At 38.8% G+C, this 21,551-nt stretch overlaps 1 protein-coding gene across 1 annotated transcript; it reads right to left on the bottom strand.

Annotated features, from left to right (window-relative positions):
• Positions 1–6,751: 6,751 nt before the first annotated feature.
• Positions 6,752–21,330, bottom strand: LOC135252775 (myosin-7). The gene is made up of 39 exons (XM_064331258.1): positions 21,222–21,330; positions 20,950–20,992; positions 20,206–20,413; positions 19,741–19,884; positions 19,502–19,658; positions 19,044–19,071; positions 17,833–17,941; positions 17,649–17,741; positions 17,481–17,544; positions 17,282–17,380; positions 17,020–17,123; positions 16,720–16,858; positions 16,102–16,220; positions 15,523–15,672; positions 15,179–15,349; positions 14,682–14,991; positions 14,462–14,535; positions 13,774–13,979; positions 13,568–13,691; positions 13,260–13,396; positions 12,917–13,172; positions 12,566–12,808; positions 12,309–12,485; positions 12,075–12,220; positions 11,887–11,977; positions 11,412–11,801; positions 11,177–11,303; positions 10,964–11,082; positions 10,642–10,838; positions 10,361–10,544; positions 10,102–10,267; positions 9,879–10,003; positions 9,451–9,759; positions 9,013–9,216; positions 8,627–8,923; positions 8,433–8,537; positions 8,227–8,322; positions 7,993–8,127; positions 6,752–6,875 (listed from the first exon to the last, which is right to left on the bottom strand). Exons 3-39 carry the CDS (start codon positions 20,404–20,406, stop codon positions 6,855–6,857), a joined length of 5,817 nt encoding a protein of 1,938 aa, XP_064187328.1. The 5' UTR covers positions 20,407–20,413; positions 20,950–20,992; positions 21,222–21,330; the 3' UTR covers positions 6,752–6,854.
• Between the last annotated feature and the right edge of the window lie 221 nt (positions 21,331–21,551).

The raw sequence follows: 21,551 nt of genomic DNA, 5'->3' as shown, positions 1-21,551 counted from the left end.
AACATTTTAATGCATTTATATGGAGTACATACCACATGTATAGATCATGATATGTTTTGTATACTTCTTTTCCTAGCATTTTGTAAATTCTTTACATAAAATGTATTCTTGCATTTGTACAACACAATACTATAGATAGTTAGGGTTTATGGTTTATTATGGATTGTTCCCAAGGATTGTTTTTTTTTTTTTTTTGCTAACAGTTCCTTATGGTCCCCTTTGAACCCCAAAGTGATGTTTGCACCCTCCAGTGGAACACAATGACATGACTGTACAGCTCTCAGGGAGGGTGCAGCTATAACTCTTAGAGACCACAGTGTTGTTGGAAGGATTTAAGACGTTTACGTTTATTTTGAACCTGGGATTTTCTCCCGTACAACGTTAAACTTGACAGCCTCTTGATGTATGTTGTTTTCAATGATTTTTTGAATAAGGAAACTTGAGAAAAAAATGAGGAACCATTTAGAGGAGGTTGTTAACTGTTAACTGTTGAATTGTGATGAAGGCTAGTAATCATGGAAAATCACTAGTAATCTAATGTTAAGTAATGAAGTGCCACATAAACCCTATGCAGCGACATTTTAAGCTTTCACTGCAAAAAGGTATATAGAAAATCACTAAGATCTTTTTTGTGGTTAATTATGTATTTTATAAACTCCACAGAACTGACAGTGTATCCATACAGTATGGATATTCTCTTCTGATGTGCTGCTTACTGGTAATGATTTTTACGCACTAAACAAGGTCTCAAAGTGATCAATGCCAAATTATTCTGTTGTGGGCGATCAGTGTGTGTGGCTTTTAGGACAGAATTTTTTTTTTTTAAACAAATTTAAAATCTTAGCTGAATAACACAAGCTTAATATCACACTATTTATTTTATTTTGTTCTTTTTGTATAACTATCAAATTATGAGTTTGATTACACAGTAATTCCATATGTTATTTAATCAAATTATTTATTAATCTCAGTCACTGGCTCACTTTTAACTCATGCTGACACATTAAGTACACACCCTCATCAGTTTTCAACCACATCCAACCACATTTTGCATTTCATTATTATTTTTGTGTGTATAAATATGAACTTTCCTGACTTTAAAATGCATAATTATTTCAAAATTGATCCTAAGTCAGGAGGAAATTGTCAATTTTTGGGAATGTAACATTTTACTCAAAAACCTTGCAATGTAGAGAAAGATAACATTACTTGTAATTGCCATCTGACTGTTTTGTTAAGTATATAAGAATCCCTTTGAAAACCAGCCAATTTGAATAGGGCCAAGTTATGGTGCACAATTATCACAACGACCTTGGACACTCTGTAAGATGGCACTGTATACAATGGTGGACACCAGCTGTCCCCTTATGCGGACAAAGACAACACCAAGGTGACCTCTCAGCCGGCAAAAATCTTAACAAGGGCCATCTTACTGAGGCTGCATTGTTTCCTTTGGGTCGTCCTTGAGTACAAAGATAACCCTGTGAAATTCCTACTGAGTGCCTTACGCTGATTGAGAACAACAGCTTGTGAGGCATACTGAGAACTATACTATAGTTGTTGAATATGATTTGTTTGCAAAGGTCTCAGTGCAGATAAGATACATTTTAGCACCTCGACATATTTGAGATTTGGACAACTTATGTTACATGGTGATCTGAGGTAGCGATGTCATCCAGAGTTACTACTGTTGTATTTATAGCATCTCTGTTACTTGTTTCATTCAAAAGTTGTTTGTTAGGATGGAACAGTGACAAAATGCTATTATTGAATTATGCTATAACTAAGCTAAATGTCAAAGGCTTTATTGTTTATGCCATGGATTCAATTAAAATTGTGTCCTTAATCTTTCATATACAATTTAGAAAACTAATTTTGTTCATCACTGAACTCACCAACCTATATTTTGCAAAGAATATAAACATTCTTAATGACAAATCTTAAACTATTCCAGGCCAACACATATCTATATCACCACAAATCGACAAATAATACATAAATTAATATTTATTTTTTACTAAAATCTTTGTATCGTAGGACAAAGTACCATCCTCATATTCTTTATTCCTGTTCCCTTTGCTACATGGGTTCTCCCATGTAACCCACATTCTTGAAAGGTCTTGGCTTTCACTAATACAATTACATTTTGCTTGATTTTTGCCAGAGTTTTAATTTTCCTACCAGAAAATGTCTAAAATAATCACAACCCATGGTAATATTTTAATTTTCAAACATGAAAGCTAAAACTTGGAGAATGGTCATTCATTAAAGTAGTTATATATGCAAATACAATGCCCAATAAATGCAATGGCCTTAAATGAGCATTTCAAACTTTTTTTTTGTCATTCTACAGTTGAATTCCAGCTCAACTACAGGATGAGTTGTAGCAGTAATCAATAAAGACAGTAGTCATATAATAACACTCATCATTTTCAAGCTCTCACATTTCCACCATGTGAGCAGCGATAACTAATAAGCAGGCAAAAAGGTATTTTTAAATCTTTTTTATTGCTTTATTAGTATGAGCGAACAAGCAAGGAAAAGGAAAAAAAGCTGCAGCATACATTTGCAGTATGGCATAATAAGCAATAGTCAACCTTTATGGTGTAGTATACCACTCCATATCTACCTAGACCTCCAGTCATTAATGATTGCATTTGTAGCTGGCTGGGTGGCGAAAGATGTAGTAAGGGGAGAAACAGGCAAATTTCTGTTCAAATCCAGACTTATGATCAGCATCAGGTAGCAATTCATTTGTTTTCTGTTCAGTGATTAAACCAGTACTTGTCTCACTAGTTAAATCAGGTACTGACATGTACAAAACTGTACAAAACATTCCAGACTGGTCCTGTGTCCATTCCAACCTAGATGCACAATTGGTTGATTGTCTTTGCATGTAATGTGCCCAGAAGTGTTATTTGAGTTTCTGTGCCAGTTTAGAGCAGAGTGTCTGTTACATGTGTCGAGATTTGATGGGGTAATCTGCTTCTCGGCACCTGCACTGATAGGTTTCGGCGCATACATGTACATAGCTAGTTATTAAACTTGTCTTACCTCTTAAGGCTTGTATTTTTGCTTCGATAATAAGGAGAAAATACGAATTCTGCGTAAAAAGAATATTTCCATGCCATGTTCACTTTTACAAAATCTAGCTTTTGTGTTAAGGGTTTACTTGCTGCTCATGACATTATATGCAAAGGAACCGTTTATGAATGAGACTTTTCGTTTCTAAATTAAAGTGTACACAATGCCATTCTCAGCTGTGAATGCTGTTGGGCTTCTCAAGTGCAGCAGCAGGTGCCCTGTCACTCTGAAACAAAGATACCAATGCACTTGACTGCCTACTTGTCAAATACTGTAACCCAATTCTGTGTGTCTTTCACAGGGACTTATTATTAGACTGGTTTTGCACATTTGCTGATTGAGAAAGCACACATGAAAGCTCTCTTACCTAGTTGTCTTGACCCCACCCCCGCCCCAGTTTGTTTTTCACAATGTTTTTTGTTCATCAATGCAGCTGGACAAAATCATACCCTCACACACATCATCTCTCCCAGGCTCCCCGTGAGATAAGCCATTACTTTAAGAAACTGACAAAAAAGCAGGTCTGTAAAATGGAATGTTACTCTGTGTTATGTATTTCCTTTAGTTCCTGCTACATTCATGACTGTAAAACTTTGAATGTACGCACTCCCTGAAAAAAAAAACCACATTTTCCTTTTTGCAGGGGTATCAGGTTTTGGCTATATGCAGGGAGAATGCAAGCTGCCCTATTTTTACATGTCTCAATCTCACTACATGTTCCATAATGTGACCTGTGCAATATGAGCAGTGAGTGAGCCGTGTGAAGATTCAGTCTAAGGGACACTGGGGCCTTAATTAGCATCCCCTCTCTCACTCCTCCCTCTGACTCCTGCTGGCACAAACAAGTAAGAATCCCTCAAGGTGACTTACTATAAAGGCGAGGGATTGAGCTGCTCTGCAGTTTCCTGATTCAAAGGACTGAGGGGTAAGCAACCATTATCTGTCACTCTCTCTATTCAGTTATATGTGTACTGATATAACACCTATTATTGCTATATATAAAGAGTTGATATATATGAAAGAACTGTTGATGTTCCTCAGGACTTTAAGTTAAGTGAAATGCTGTACCCAAAGATTGAGTTTACTTTTTAGAAAGCTGTGAAGACTGTTGCCATATAATTTTAAGCTGGCCTGATTTTCTTCTTTTTTGTTTTTCTTTTTTTTTTTTTTACAGTGAAATTGATTCAATATGGAGATAAATAATTTTATGATTTCATAACTAAAAAGGATAATTGTAAATGCTTAAAAACAGATGGATCGGATTTTATAGAGAATGGCACTTGTATTCAGTATTTTCCTGAGGCCATGAAATATTGGTAAATGGACTGCATTTATATAGCGCTTTTATCCAAAGCGCTTTACAATTGATGCCTCTCATTCGCCAGAGCAGTTAGGTGTCTTGCACAAGGACACTTCGACACGCCTAGGGCGGGGTTTGAACCGGCAACCCTCCGACTGCCAGACAATCGGTCTTACCTCCTGAGCTATGTCACCTCCTCATTATAAAAAAAATTATAATATAAAATATTTTGAGGGCTTATTTTATTTTATTTATTTAATGTTTATTTGATAGGGACAGATACATTTAAACATAGATTATTGTCAAACAATATCCAATGCAATGTATCACAGCATTTATAGCATATGCTAATTTCTGATGCTCGTCCCTAGATGGGCTTTTCAAACACACACATACAGCACAAAATCATATAATCATAAAATACATACAATAACCTACTAGAGCATTATTATATACATTAAAATTGAGTAAAGATATCATTCAATTTGATGAATGGCGGTCGCATCGCACCGCACATGGCGGTCAGAACAGCAGAGAATCTGACTACCATCAAACGCAGACTAAAGACTCATCTCTTCAGGCTGCACCTCTCCCCACCCCTCCCTAGCCTATAGTTAGCATCTCTTCAGGCTGCACCTCTCCCCACCCCTCCCTAGCCTATAGTTAGCATCTCTTCAGGCTGCACCTCTCCCCACCCCTCCCTAGCCTATAGTTAGCTCAATGTACCTAGTTAGGCTAATACGATTATGTTAGTTTTTATTTGGCAGGATTGCTTTTGTCTGATTAGGCAAATGTGATTCCAGTGCTAGTTTGTACTTGGTAGGATTGTTGTTTGCTGAACAAGTTACTCTACAGGGTTGGAGTCCTGATCTGTGGTCACTTCTGGCACTACGATCTTTACTTCACTCTAGCGTGTTTCTTTTGTACCTCTGCACCTTGAACTAATGCACTTGTTGTACATCGCTCTGGATAAGATCGTCTGCTAAATGCCTGTAATGTAATGTAATAATGAAAGCCTAGCAATTCATAATCACATATGATTACATGACTGAGTGCATTTTAAAAATTGCTTGAAATATATAACTCAATCATTCCAAGCTTACCAAAAGATGGAATCATTAGCAAAGTTATTATTATTAACTGTGGATTTTGGTATATCCAGAATGCCTGAATTTCTTCTTGGTCTTGAGATAACAATTTTGGTGATATGTATTTATCTATTTATTTGCTTGTTTGTTTGTTTGATTGATTATTTTAATACATTTTGTGCCAAACATGAGGCTGCACATCCAATTCCCACACTAATTTAGAACGTCCAATTATCTGCAACTGCAGTCACACTCATACACGAACCGTACTGCTGATTTGGAACAGTGTAGCTGTGGTTTTCCTAAAAAAAACACATTGTGTCACCAGCTGCTTCTTTTTCACATCGCAGACTACAGCTAAGCTCACCCAGATTGGAGTTGTATGACGATCTTTCATATGTGGCTTTAACAAGCTGCCTAAGGCCACCCGTTTGACAAGCAGGGGTCACTAGATAGTGATGAAATACGGACCCCTAACTGACTGGCCCTTCCTGTACTGCAATAGCAATTGCTTGTTTCCCTATGGAGCCACTGGTCACAGTTAGCACTAGCATGGTCCGGATTTCAGCCCCGAGATCGTGGGGCTCATCCATGCACCACAGCATAGTGCATTAACCAAAAGAGCCGCCCAGCAGCTTCCATCAATTATTCTTTGTTCTCATTGTAATGGACTAATATCTTGTTCTAAAATCAGGGATAATCACAAACTAGTTAATCTACCTAGGTAATCTGTATATCATTTGATCTGTTAATGAAAATGATTCATGTTAACGTTTTATAAATTTAATTTGAAAAATGATTGGTCAGAGTGACGAGAACATACTGCAATACTTACAGTCTATATGGACCGGATCTGGGTCAGAAATACTTCAAAAGTATTTCAAGTGAAAAATTTGAACCAGGTCTGATACAGACCCTGCAGAAAATAATTAATTCCTCAATGTTATTATAAGTATTGAATGCTAAATTTAAAAGAGGAACACTGTCACTTATAACTGAAAATATTTTATTTCAACTCAAACTCATGATACTGCAGAAGTATGGAAAAAAGTAAAGGCATTTATACTTTTTAGCATACAACAAGGTCATTCCCTTCATTTATTCTAAACAGTCTTCTTTGCACATCTTTTTCAAGGGTGGGGATAGTTTTGGAGAGCCTTGCATGTGCTGTATGTATCTTGAATACAGTACAGTTTTTATTTTATTTTCAACCACACATGTAAGTGCACATGCAAGAGGGGGAAAGTCATGCTCCACTGTTAAATTATGACAGAAACAGTTTTTCATTGCATTGATTTTATTCTACAGGGTTACAGGAAGTGGAAGACTAAAAACTAGAGCAGATCAAGTCAAGAGGTTTCAGAAAGGTCCATCTGAGAGCTTCACTCTTCATCATGCCCTTTCTGTGAGGGGAAAGATTAAAAGAAAATTAAAACTGGCAAATGAGTCATAGAAGAAACAAAAGAATAGGATTGAATTATGTGCTCATTACTGTCGGAATAAATTTTCACACACTGCCAGTACAATTTCTTATAGATGAGGGCATATTATTTATACTTTTTCCATGGTTAGAAATTAAACTATCAGTCATGCATGCATGTATCTTCACAAGTACATTTCTTGAAAAGAAATTTATGTTGATTAAGGAAATCATTTTTTGTGCCCCCTGGTGGCTGAAATTTATCAGTGTCGCAACTCTTCCACTCACTAAGATTCTTTGAAAGTATTGTCAGGATATTACACTATAAGGATCCTATGCTATGCATTTTATAATCCTTATTGGAATAATGCTTATCATGCTTACATGCTTATCAACATGAAATCACTGAATTAGTAAACCAACTATGGTGCATACAAAGAAGATACAAATGGGAGGGCAACAGGTCGAAATAACTAGTTTTTGAGATAATAAATATTTATATTTTCTTCAATAAAGTTTTTGGTATTGTAACTGATGTGGCTTTCTCAGTTACATTAACAATCTCTCATTAACAATATTCTTAGAGTTACAAGAAAATGGTGCCATTACAATTAACATTGTGACAAATTTGAGGATTTCTAGCAGCCGAAGGTGACCTGTAGCATATGATATGAGGATACAAGGTACAGAATCAATATGCAAATTGATAGGTAAGATTACATTTTGTGAACAAAAAGAGTAAGACTCCAGAGTACATATACAGTACAGATATTTTCCCAAATGTTTTACTGTACGTGTTGTAGCAAGGACAAGAAAACTGGAAATGTGCAAAAAAAAGTAAAGAAAAGAAAACCCATCCATTCAAAAGTCCAAAAAACATCTATAATATATGTAGCAGCAGATTTAGACATACTGTTTGCAGACTTGTGATGCTTCACAAACGTAAAGAATGTAAAGGTACGAGGCTACAGCAGGCTATTGTCCATAGAGACATTTGATATGTAGAGTGACAAAATGATCCTCTAAATACTGAAGCAATCTTAGCAGGGAAAAACATAGAATTGGATACTCTGGTGTAAGAAAGACATGAAGGCACCAACCTTGGAACCTGCATCACGGCTCTTGGCACGCAGCTTGTTGACCTGAGACTCTGCGATGTCGGCTCGCTCCTCTGCCTCGTCCAGCTCGTGCTGCAGCTTGCGGAACTTGGTCAGATTGCTGTTAGCCTGTTCCTCCTGAGACACAGAGAGCACACACAGCACATGATGAAAGCCTGGCTGGGACACTGCTGTGAAATATATGAATCAGTATACCGAAGGGATGTTGGCACTTACAGCCTCCTCTGCAGTTCTCTTGTAGGACTTGACCTTCAGTTGCAGCTTGTCCACCAGGTCCTGCAGACGAGCCAAATTCTTACGATCCTCTTCAGTCTGCAAAGAAAAAAGGCAATTCATAATACACAAATAGACAATGTGGTTATAAAAAATTATAAAGCACTTATATATTTTGAAATATGATAGATAACTGAAAGGAAAGGTACCTGGTAGGTGAGTTCTTTGATGCGCCTCTCATATTTGCGGATTCCCTTCAGAGAATCACTACTCTTCTTCTGCTCCATTTCCACCTCATTTTCTAGCTCTTTCACCTACAAATTCAAATGAATATGAATTCTGTTTCTAAATGTATCACTATGTAATTCCATAAGAAGGTACAGCAGAAGTAGAAGACACTCACACGAGCTTCCAGCTTCTGAACTTGCTTCTTGCCTCCCTTCATGGCAATTTGCTCAGCTTCATCCAGACGGTGCTGCAGGTCCTTGATGGTCTGCTCCATGTTCTTCTTCATGCGCTCAAGGTGAGCACTGGTGTCTTGCTCTTTCTTCAGCTCCTCTGCCATCATGGCTGCATCAGTAATAGCCTTTTTGGCTTTTTCCTCAGCGTTCCTGCATTCCTGCACAGCTTCCTCTACTTCGGTCTGAAGCTGGGCTGTGTCACCCTCCAGCTTCTTCTTCTGGTTGAGCAGGCTGGTATTCTGCAACCAGATTTGAACAGCACAGTTTCAATGTCATCAGTTTGAATAGTGTGAAACTATTAAATGGATGCCATAGTTTTCAATCTTACCTGAGAGTGCAGAAGCTGTACTCTCTCGCTGACATCCAGCAGTTCCTGCTCAGCCAGCTTACGGCCTCTCTCTGTCTGCTCCACCATAGATCTCAGTTCATCCAGCTCTGCCTGTAGCAGATTGTTGCGTCTCTCAACGATGGCAATGTTCTCCTTCAGGTCATCATTGGCACGAAGAGATTCATCCAAATGCAGCTGAGCATCCTGTTCAGAAGGGAATTTATAATTAAGTTTTACATGAAATTAATCAATATGAAGCCATAATGCAATCTCCAAATCACAAATGTAAACATTTCTACACAGTATCTGTCCAAAAATGATCAAATAAACAATAATGTGTGAGCAAAATAAACTATATTCATCCATTCATTCATTCATTATCCCTGGCACATTGGCACAAACTCACAACTTTGCATGCAAAAACTGCTTTTAAAATACCTTCAGGTGAGAGTGGAGACCCTTGAGCTGCTTCTGGGCCTCAGCTGCCTGCCTGTTGGCCTGACTGAGCTGTATCTCCATCTCATTAAGGTCACCTTCCATCTTCTTCTTCAGCCTGAGAGCCTCGTTCCTACTGCGAGTCTCAGCCTCCAGGGAGCTCTGCAGGGTGTCCACCACTCTTTGCTGGTTTCTCTTAGCCTGCTCCATCTCCTCATCCTTCTCAGTCAGCTTGCGTTCAATATCAGCTTTCACCTGATTAAACTCCAACTGGGCTCTCAGGATTTTGCCCTCCTCGTGTTCCAGGGTAGCCTGCCAGTTGAAAGATTTAAATATGTCAAAAATATATTTTTCAAAATGAAAAGCACGAATAAACAAAAAAATCACAAAATCAACTGAATCCATAAAAACTTATAGAGAAACAATTTTACCTCTGCTTCCTCCAGAGCAGTTTGGATCTCACTCTTCTCTTGTTCCAGCTGTTTCCTTATTTTCTCCAGCTCATGGATACTCTTTCCTCCCTCACCAAGTTGCTCAGTGAGATCAGAAATTTCCTCTAGTTACGAAAAAACCATTTGATAATAGTTACTAGAGTGGCTTAATTGTGTAGACCAAAAGAATTTCTGCAGATAATGATTACTTCTAAAAACTAACCTTGAAGGTTCTTATTCTCCCTCTTCATCGTCTCCAGATGGTCCAATGACTCCTCATAGGAGTTTTTCAGCTTGAAGAGCTCAGTACTGAGAGATCTGGCCTCCTTCTGGGAGCTCTCCAACTCACTTTGAGATTCTTCATATTTCTGCTTCCACTCAGCCAGGACCTGTTTGGATCACAAAGGAAACTGATTCAGAACAATGTCTCAAAACACTTCTATCAATGAAGAAATCTTTTGGCAATCTCAGTTCTCAAGAACCTTGTCAAAGTTCCTTTGCTTCTTGTCCAGAGCGGCAGCAGCTGCATTAGATCTCTCCACATCCACCATGAGATCTTCGATCTCATTCTGCAGCCTGTGTTTGGTCTTCTCCAGGGAGGAACATTTAGCATTCACGGCTTCCACAGCCTCTTCTGCATCCTGCAGCCGCTGAGCCAGTTTCTTCCTGGATACAGTAAAGGGGGATGAATAAGGCTGATAAGACTGGTTTCCTTCATCACACTGAATTTCCTGCTTGAAAACATGCTGCTCTCATTCCTTACTTTGCTTCCTCCAGTTCCTCAGTCCTCTGGATGGCATCAGTTTCATACTTGGTTCTCCACTGAGCCACCTCAGAGTTGGCCTTGGAGAGACTGCGCTGCAGCTCAGCCTTTGCCTCCAGTTCCTCCTCATACTGCTCTCTCAGCAGGTCACAATCATGGCGAGAAGACTGAACCGCATGGGCCAGGGCATTCTTTGCCTGCAGGATAAGCAAAGAGCACAGCATGCAAAACATCATTTAAAGAGTAAGGCTATGTTTAAAATAATATTTTATTGGTACAACAAATAAAAAATTAGGTTTCTGTACTGCTGTGAATAGTTTACCTTGACTTCCTCCTCCAGTTGTCTTTTGAGGTCTTCAATTTGCTGTGTGTAGGACTGCTTGGCTCTAGTCAACTGAGAGACCAGAGAGTCTTTTTCCTCCATTTGCCTGGTCAGCTCACCTGGTGTGGTAATATTATTAGCAGTTGTTATACATATTATTCTTTCTTAAAACATGCTATTGCTAAATTTATGCCTAATGATGTGCATACATACCATTCTCAGTTTGCAGCTTTGCTCTCTGCAAATTGAAGTCGTTGATTGTGCGCTGACCTTCTTCATATTTTGTTCTGTAGTCAGTCATCTGGTCTTCTAGAGTTCTGCACATCTTCTCCAAGTTTGTCTTAAAGAGTTATGAAAGAACTTAGGTCTGCTAAACTTGGGAATATAATAGGAGTTTAAGGATTCCGATAAACAAATATATAAAAAGGAAGGCTTTTTGAGTCCTTACTTTGACCTTGACGATCTGCTCCATGTTGGAGACCACGTCATCTAGCTCCAGTCTGAGCTCACTTTTCTCCTTCTCCAGCTTCTGCTTCACTCTCTGCAGGTTGTCAATCTGCTCCCCCAGGTCGGCCACGCTGTCAGCATGTTTCTTCCTCAGTGTGGCAGCTGTGGCCTCATGCTGCAGAGTGGCCTCTTCAAGGTCTCTACGCATCTTCTGGAATTCTGCCTCCCTCTTCTTGTTCATCTCAATCTGGGCAGCTGTGGCCCCACCAGCCTCCTCCAGCCTCTCGCTGATCTCCTCCAGCTCTCTGGACAAGTCTGCCCTCTGTTTCTCCACCTTTGCACGGGCAGCTCTCTCAGCCTCCAGCTCCTCCTCCAGTTCTTCAATGCGAGCCTAGTGCAAGGAGAAATGTAAGCTTTTAAATGAAGTCAGGGAAATACCTCAGCAATAGATTTAGTAGTATTTTTAACTCAATTACCTGCAGCTCCTTCAGTTTCTTCTGGAGCTGAGCAGCCAGGGCCTGTTCATCTTCTATTTTGCTAGTGAGCTGGCTCATCTCAAAGTCCTTTCTGTATACGAAATTGTATAGGAATTTGGTTAACTGAGCTTAACTACTGAAACACCAACTAAGCATATGATTGTCACCAAAAGAACACATCCATTTACTTCTTCAGTCTCTCGTCTAGCTGCTGCTTGTCATTCTCCAGGTCCATTAAACTCTCCTGAGTTAACTTTAAGTCGCCCTCCAGCTTCCTCTTGACTCTCTCAAGATCCATTCTTATCTTTTTCTCCTGTTCCAGGGACCCCTCTAGCTGTACAGGGAGAGGTTGAGAAAATAATGAAGGTCAGTTTCATTCTACCTCCTTGTTTATTTTACTGTATGAAAATGAAGATGCTCACATCATCAACTTGCTGCTCCAGTTTAGCCTTAGCTTTGGTCAGCGTGTTGACTTTGTCCTCCTCACTCTGCAGGTCATCCAGGGTTTGCTGGTGAGCCTCTTGGAGAGCCTTCTTCTCTTTAGTAAGTTTGGCAATGATTTCATCTAGAGCTGCCATTTCCTCAGTCATGTTCTTCACCTATAAACACAAACCAAAGAGTGAACAGACTGTCACCCAAACCTGTGGTTTATTAGTTTGAAAGATGTAAAAGTGCAGACCTTGTTTTCAGTGGCATGTTTCTCTTTCTCCACTTTAGCCAGAGTCAGCTCCAGATCATCAATGTCCTTCTTGAGTTCAGAACACTCATCCTCCAGCTTCCTCTTCTTAGCAGTCAGCTCTGAGTTCATCTCCTCCTCATCATCCAGTCTTTCTGTCAGCTCTTTGACTTTGGCCTCAACCTGGATCTTATTCTTGATCAGCCCTTCACATCGCTCCTCAGCATCACAGAGATTATCTTGTTCCTGTGGAGGTGTTAAGTTGTCCCGTCACCCAGTTGTTATTAAAACATGAACTAATTATAATTTTGAATGTACATGTAATATCTTTTAGACATTAAACTCTGAACTCACAGCCTGAACTTGGAGCTGCAGGTCATTTTTCTCTTGGAGAAGAGAGACCATCTTCTCTTCCAGCTCCTTCCTGCGAGCCTCAGATTTAGCATAAGCTTCTTTCAGCTTCAGGAACTCCTCCTTCATGTTGGCCATCTCTTTTTCAGCTTCAGCAGACCTCAATAATGGTTTTATCTTGAAATAAAGTTTCATCCAGGGCCAATTCTTCACACCCATGAAGGCACGCACATTCCATTGGATCACAAGCAAGGCATCCCTATGAATCATGACATAGACAACTCAGATAATCAATCATCATTGCCAAAAATGCAATCAAAGATTTTACTGTCAGTGTTCTTCTCACCTGCGCTCTACAATCTTCTGGAATTCAATTCTTGAGAGAATACCACGGGACCTGGACTGGATTCCGGTGATAATGAGAGCCAGACGATCATCTCTCATTTCCTCCAGTGTGCCCAGCAGACCAGCTTTGAAGAACACCTAGAGATTGCAGGACAGAGAAACTGCAGAATTACATCATCGTTTACTTCTGAAGTATATGCATTTTCATTTGCAGAGTTATGATGTTAGCTACAGGCTTAAATATTTCTAATGCAACCAGCAACAACATATTCAGCAATGATGCCGTGCTTTTTGTTTAAACTTGTGTACCTTAGTGTGTCCAAATCTATACTGGGTGTGGTCAATGTCCAGAGACCCCAGGAGTTTTTCGGCACCCTTCCTGCTGTCAATGAACTGTCCCTCAGGGATTGCAGCAGGGTTCAGAATCCGATATCTATAGAGAGATCCAACATTACAGGAAATCTGGAGAAATTACATAAATTTAATTGACACCTATCAAAGGAAATCCTTTCTACCTCTGTTTGAAGTCTCCATACAGGATCCTGTTGGGGAAGCCCTTTCTGCAGATCCGGATGCCTTCCAGCACACCGTTACAGCGCAGCTGGTGCATGACCAGAGGGTTCTCCATGGCCCCAGGAGTCTTGGTCTCATTGGGGATGATGCAGCGCACAAAGTGAGGGTGAGTAGATCTTAAGTTGGTCATCAGCTTATTCAGATTTTCCTGTCACCAGAGAAGCAAAATACAAAATTGAGTACATTCATAACTGCGCCTCACAGTTGCTATACCACCTCACATAAATTGTTCATAGATCTTATTTTGCTGTAATGTGTATCTTTGATTTGGAAGTATTAAATGTTTCTTTTTATATTTGTATCACAACAGTATTGACATTTTGAGATCATTGGCAGCTATCACTAAATGATACATTAATATGTTCAGTGTGTTCTTCTCCGATAGAGATACTGTTGTCAAGATATGTATTACATATTTTATACATCAATACAATCTCATGACCGGTAAAATATTTTTTGTCAATGAAAATATTTAACATTTATTATTGCGTGTTCCGCTAATTAAGAGGCGGTCTATATTTGAGATCTGTATTTATTGTATACATCTGTTCCCTGCTACTTAGAAAGCCATAGTTTGTTTTCTACCAGGGCCCTGCACAGGCCTGTCAGTTTTATGCAACTCATTTTCACCCTGTGGAGAGCAGACACAGTCTGAAAGGAGGATCCCTTCTTCTTTGTACCCTTGCCCTTGCCTTGTTCTGCAGCTGCAAAGAATCATTATAGTCACATTATAGTCACCAATAATGAAACATTTCTCACAGCAGACCATAAACTAAGTGCAAAACCAATCCTTTCCATTAGATGTTATATTTTGTTACATAGCTCTTCAGACGTACAACAATAAGAATACCTGCATCAGCACTAGCATAGTTTGCAAAGAGGATGGACAGTAACTTCATTGTAGACTTTTGGTACAGCCCAACGACAGTCTCATTCAGGGGGTCCTTGTTCTTCACAAGCCAGTTTACAATGTTGTAGTCAACAGTGCCAGCATAGTGAATCAGGGAGAAATGGGCCTCTGGTTTCCCCTTGATCATCCTGGGCTTCTGGAAGTTGTTGGACTTCCCCAGATGGTTGTCATACAGCTTAGCTTTGAAGGTGGCATCACTGGCCTTAGGGAACATGCACTCCTCTTCAAGGATGGACATGATACCCATGGGCTGAAAAACGGAAATAACTGGATTCAAATTGATAGTATGTGAAAGCTATAAGGTTGCGTAAAGCTGAACACGTAGCCCCTTGGCTGTGAATTGTAAAACATGTAACCTATAAAATTATTATCTAGCTACATCAGCCTATAGCCTTGCACACAGGATGATTTGACAAATGTCGCCTTTGCTGACCCACCTTTTCAATGAGGTCAATGCAAGCCTGCAAGTCCATGCCAAAGTCAATAAACTCCCATTCAATCCCCTCTTTTTTATACTCCTCTTGTTCCAGCACAAACATGTGGTGATTGAAGAACTGCTGCAGCTTCTCATTGGTGAAGTTAATGCACAGTTGTTCAAAGGTGTTGAACTACAAGAGAATCAAAGGGTCAGTGGTCAAGTGTTATTTTTAAGTAACGAGATAAATACAGATAAATGTGTTTTTTTCTTTATTTTCATTGCCATATTTAAATATGCTCCAACTAGTGAGCTATAACAAATTTGTAAATAGCTATGAACCATACTAGGTATCCTGATACATACATCAAAGATCTCAAATCCTGCGATGTCCAAAACACCAATGAAGTACTGGCGAGGTTGCTTGGTGTCCAGAGATTGATTGATTCTCACCACCATCCAGAGGAACATCTTCTCATACACTGATTTTGACAGAGCACCAACTGAATAATAGACCTAAACAGAAAGATGAAGCCATATTTGGGATGTTAATACATATTCAAGAATTCCCTTACAAAATCCCACACCAGAATTTTTACAAAGACGAGTGCAAAGCAATTTCATTTAGAGTTAACATGTTTAGCATTAGAACATATTATCCAAAAGTACTACACAATTGCATTTACATACAATCAATTTATATCGCTAGATATTTTACTGAGTCGATTAAGGTTAAGTAATTGTTCAAGGGTACAATGAAAGTAACACACTTGGGAATCAAACGTACAACCATGAAGTTACAAGCCCAGTTCCCTAACCACTATGCTTCACTACTATCCAGGGGTCTTAAACTGCAGCCCTGTATTAAAAGCAACACACAGCTGTTGCCTTAACAAAAACTGAACCGTGTTGTCTATGCTGTACTCTCTGGAAGCCATAGCTTACCTGTTGGACATTTTGTCCCTTGGTGACCCATTCATTCCCTACTTTGACTCTTGGGTGACACAGACCCTTTATGAGGTCAGCGGAGTTCAGACCCATCAGATAGGCTGACTTGTCAGCATCTGTAACGCAAATGTATAGGAGAAAACAAGTTGCAATTTTCATATAGCTTAATGTTCCAACAGAAAATATAGTTATTTTCTGAGTAAGTGATACAATAATAACATCATATTCAGTATGAATTGCAATGTTTACATTGTTTACATTTGATTAGCATTTACATCCCTGCATATTTTTATGGGTCAAATTTTATAAAAGCAGGAGCTTATTTAAATTTAACAGTAGTTTCACAATACAAATACCTGTGTTCTACATTATGTGAGAGTCTTCTTTCAATGCCTGCTTTAATTAACTCATGTGTACTTGAATTAGTATGAAAGTGTTTTCTATCTAGGTCATTAAATATGTTGATGCCCAATACAAATGAAATCCACAGACTGCAGAACTGGCTGAGTAAAATCCTCATTTCTTCTATATTTTATAGGGATTTGTCATTTAACAAATAAAAGCATTTTTTGAGATGTTGCACTGAAATTCATAAGTGCAATCAGCCAAACTCACCCTCAGTGCCATCAGCTTCTGCCTGCTCCTCTCTCTGCTTCAACTTGAACTTCATGTTGCCGAAGTGCATGATGGCACCAACCAGCTTGTAAATGCTGTTCTTCTCTTCTTGAGTGAAGCCCAGCACATCAAAGGCTTCCTGCAAGACAGAGATGGACATTTGTCTGGACTGAATCATGAATGGCATGTCAAAAGTTGTCTATCACAATGAACAGCTAGGAAACCACTCATTTGTATATTTACAAACACTACTTGTGTATCATCTTTCCTTAATGTAAATGCAATTAATTTTCCACTAACATCAGTGGCCATCAGCTCCTCAGCATCATCAATAGAAGCTACTGTCGTCTCTCCTTGGGAGATGAAGGCGTAGTCATAAGGGTTGTTGGTTACGAGCATAATTTCTATTGGAAAGGAAACAAAGATATCATTATCATTTAGACTAGCATTTTGAATATGATTATATAAGTATGAATACACAATACATTGTAAATTTACAAGAAATTCTACTGTGTAAAAATACAAAAATAGAATCCGCTGTATAGAAGACAGTCCCACTCACCCAGCAGCTCTGGTTTCTTCTGAGACAGGATCTGGTAAAATATGTGATAGTCTCTCTCAGCCTTAAGCTGGAAAGTCACACGTGATTTTTCCAAGAGATCTTGAAAGAATAAATATCAGAGGAAGACATGAGCACCATTTTTTAGTCAAGTCACAGTACAGCTATACATTTTATAGAATTTTTAAATGTAACTGCTTACAGGTCTCAATATCAGCAGAAGCCAGTTTTCCACTGGCTGCAAAGTGAATTCGGATGAACTTGCCCTTTAAGAAACAAACAAACAAACAGAATAGTAAATATATTTTTTTTAAATACACAAAGATTGTACACCTTTTAATCTGTGGAGGTTGCCCAAAAAAGCACTTACAAATCTTGAGGAGTTGTCATTTCTGATGGTCTTGGCATTTCCAAAGGCCTCCAGGGCTGGGTTGGCCTGGATGATTTGATCCTCCAGGGTGCCCTGAGAGGAATCACAAGTACAATCTCAGTCACATAAGAAAGGCAGGAATCAAGTAGACACACATTTTATTGTAGATCAGCTGGAAAGTCACCTTTTTCTCGGAAGCTGCATCCTTCTTCCCTGTTCCTCCAGCTGCAATGCTGGCAAAGTACTGAATTACCCTTTTGGTGTTCACAGTCTTCCCAGCACCAGATTCTCCACTGGGGGAAGTAGACATTTATTTACTGAGGTTAATACAGAAATATATAAATGGAAGGAATCTCTGCACTTGAATATAGACCCAAAACTGCTTCAGAATTGTCCATGTTTCTCTGGGTTATGACTAAAACATGCTAATCAGCTCACTATGCCAAACTATGCACTATGCAAGACAATTGGATAACACAAGCCTCATGCAGTTCACAGCATGATGTTGCACTATATTTTTTATTCATGTTTTCATTTTAAATCAAGAAATCAATCCTGTTTCTTTACTTAATCAACTTTTGTAAACCATATAAATTGTTTGTGGTATCCACTGTATTCCCTTATTTTTTGCTTTTCTGTTATTGCCATGTTACATTGTAGATTGAAGACTAGAAAACTTTACATACAATGACAAGTTTTCTATTTAAGAAAAAATATTATAATTATTGAAAATAAGCACATACCATCATGGATTTGTAAATGTAAAGAGGAATATGTAGTTTACAACAAAGAAATTTAGCAGGACAGAATTCAGAGATATAGCTCTTGAAAAAAGACCACAGAAAATTTTCACTTTATGGTTATATGTATGTGTAAAATCCAACATTTGATACTCTTTCATGAAACAGTAGCCACATCTGGTTTTAATTCCAAAAAACAGATCATCAAAACATTTATTTGCAGAAAATGATAACTGGTCAAACTACTACAAATCGACAGAGTTATTATACATTGAATAATTTAAACTAAACAAGTTTAGGTCCATAAATAAATAATAAAACTAGCAGTGACGTCACTTAGAAAGCAAATATTCAATCAATATTTGGTGGAGTAACCCTAATTTTGTTCCAAAGCTATATTATGAACATACAGTTAATCGAATTCTTCTACATGAATCAAATGACTAGTTTTCCTGACAGGAAAGGACATGCACGTGGAGAAAGCACAATCTCTAAATGTTAAGACATGTACAGAACAATGCAATCCAAAAAGTTTTGAAAGAAACTAGCTCATTGCCAGTAGAAGTAGTTTCCAAATAATCACTTAATAATGTACAGTGGATTAAATTAGATAAAGCATTCAATTTGTAATCCAAATAAAAGGATGAGCACTTACGTGATAAGAATGGACTGGTTTTCTCTGTCTGAAAGAGAAGTGGGTGTCAGGCACTGCCAGATTGTACATAATATTTCACCTTAAAATTCATGTCTGTAGTTTTTGTTTTGTTTCACATTAACATGTTCAACATTGAACCCCATTTTCAAGTGAGTCTAGTTTGCAGCATAGTTTTGAGCCATAATGTAAGAATGGTAATGTGGGACAAAATGACGACAAATAATTGTTTTACATTTTTTGTATACTGGCATAAAATTACATTCCATGGTGACGCGTAGCAGTCATACTAATCAGAAACTCTTAACTGCTGAAACTATACTTTAGATAAAGGTTATATGGGCTAATCCCACGATGCATATAAAATAAAATGTTCTCCCTCTTGCCCCCAGGCAAAAAGGGCTGTTCTTTTCCAAAACGCACTGTCTAACTCAAGCAGGCTAAATACTGTAGCATGTTACCTGTCAACATGTTCTGATATGCATTGTCAGAGATGGAGAAGATGTGAGGAGGAGCTTCACTCCTCTTCTTTCCTCTGTAAGCAAGGACCACCTCTTGATTGTACACTGGCAGCCACTTGTAGGGGTTGATAGTCACACAGAAGAGCCCAGAGTAGGTCTGTAAATGAAAGAGGTTGTTAGAAGGTCTTTAATGCCAGTCATTGTAACTGTCATGGAGAGATCCAAAGAGTCAAACTCACATAGATCATCCAGGCTGCATAACGCTCTTTGAGGTTAAACAGCACAGCAGGCTCATGCAGGAAGGTGAACATCGCCATGTCCTCAATTTTATCGAACTTTGGCGGGTTCTGGGGGTGGACCTCAGACTCCTTCACAGTTACTGTCTGAGAAAGAAGAGAATAGTTACATGACACAACTATGAAACATAAATATGTTTTATGTTTGAATATGTATAAGTATTAAAAGCCTATTTCACTGTAATTAAAATGTTATGTTTTCCCAATCTTTTCACAGTCTGTACATACAGTACATATCAGTATATACTAACTTCAAAGGAGTCTAGCATTTATTGCAACTTTTTTCAGTGATTATGAAATCCTCCACTTATTTTAAATTAAAGAATATAATTAAGATGTAATTTTCCCATTATTTTTAAAGGGTCAGGTTTCATAATGTTTCTAATATGGCTACAGAAGTTGTCCTACCTTCCCTTTCTCGGTTTCCGCGGTGACTTTGTCTCCATCCCGGCTAAGGATGCTAGCCTTGACAAACTCTTCTGCCACATCAGGGACAAAGCACTGCTTCTTCATGTCAAAGATGCGAGTCTGAGCCTCCAGACGCTCCTTGTCTGATTTTCGCAAGTAGGAGGCTGCAGCCCCAAACTCCTTCATTTGAGCGTCACCCATGTTTCACCTTTTAAAAGCAAATTCTTACATCACCATTTTGCAGAAAACTCCATTGTAATACAAAAACTACCATGTCACATTATTATCAAGCACTATATGTTTAGCTTATTGTTTTCACTCATTTATTGTATGTATACAGCTGTATATTTGAGAAAGTGATCCAGGTAAGCAAATTGCTCCTCCCCTCCTGCATGAGCCCCCACTGGACCCACCTATCTCAACAGAGAAGAATGCAGTTCTTTTCCTTTGTGCAACGGGCAAATGTGCCGCTCTAAATTTCAACACAAAACAGTGTACATTTCCAATGAACAGCCTTTATGTTTATTACTCAACTGTTTCAGTCCATCTTCAGTTTAAATGCATCTTACATTGCTGACCCTAACTTAAGGAAATATTTCCTTTTTGGCTAACAATCTGAGTCTGAGATGTTGTAATACCATTCATACCACAGGCCATTCATACCATTCATACTCATAAAATGAACTCCTGGAGTTGGATATCAGAAAGTTTAAGCATAATTCTTTGGAATCCGGCGAGTCTTACCGCCTTGCAATGCCCAGAAGAGAAGACCAGTAATGTGGAAGTTCTGTGGAGACACAAGGAATATACACAGTAAACATCAAACATTTCTCAGAGCTACAAAACTCATCAGACTGCAGAGCTACAGTTGGGGGGCTCACACTGAGGAAGAGACTCACAGCTCCCTACAGTAAGTGTGAGCACTTGCTTCAGATATACTGACATATTTTGATGCATCTAATCACACAATGGCTTGTACTCAATCGGTTACAGTTCAAGCAAAATAAATAAACTACCTCTGATCACAACTTCCTTTTAAAATACGCAGTGGCCTGTCTGCATCAAATCCTGTTCTCTCTTTATAAAGGCCGCCGCTCTCCCAAATAGGGAGGTGGCATCCCAGGAAGCAGGAATGCAATTGTCTCATTTTGGCTGGGGAGCAGCAGGGAGAGGGTGAATTATGTCTGGCCTTCTGTTGGATGTAATCTGCATGCAAGTGAGGGGCCAATCAGAACTAGAGAAAAGAACTGCATTACAGAAACCGGAGTACCTTATCTGAGCCAGGGTTTATCCCTCATTCATATTGGTGTTTCCTTGCAGCAGGGAATAGACAAATGTTGATATAC

Source organism: Anguilla rostrata, chromosome 4 (assembly GCF_018555375.3).
Source record: "Anguilla rostrata isolate EN2019 chromosome 4, ASM1855537v3, whole genome shotgun sequence".
Lineage (NCBI taxonomy): Eukaryota > Metazoa > Chordata > Actinopteri > Anguilliformes > Anguillidae > Anguilla > Anguilla rostrata.
The sequence above is the reverse complement of the archived record's forward strand: the minus strand, read 5'-3'. Positions and strand labels throughout refer to the sequence as shown.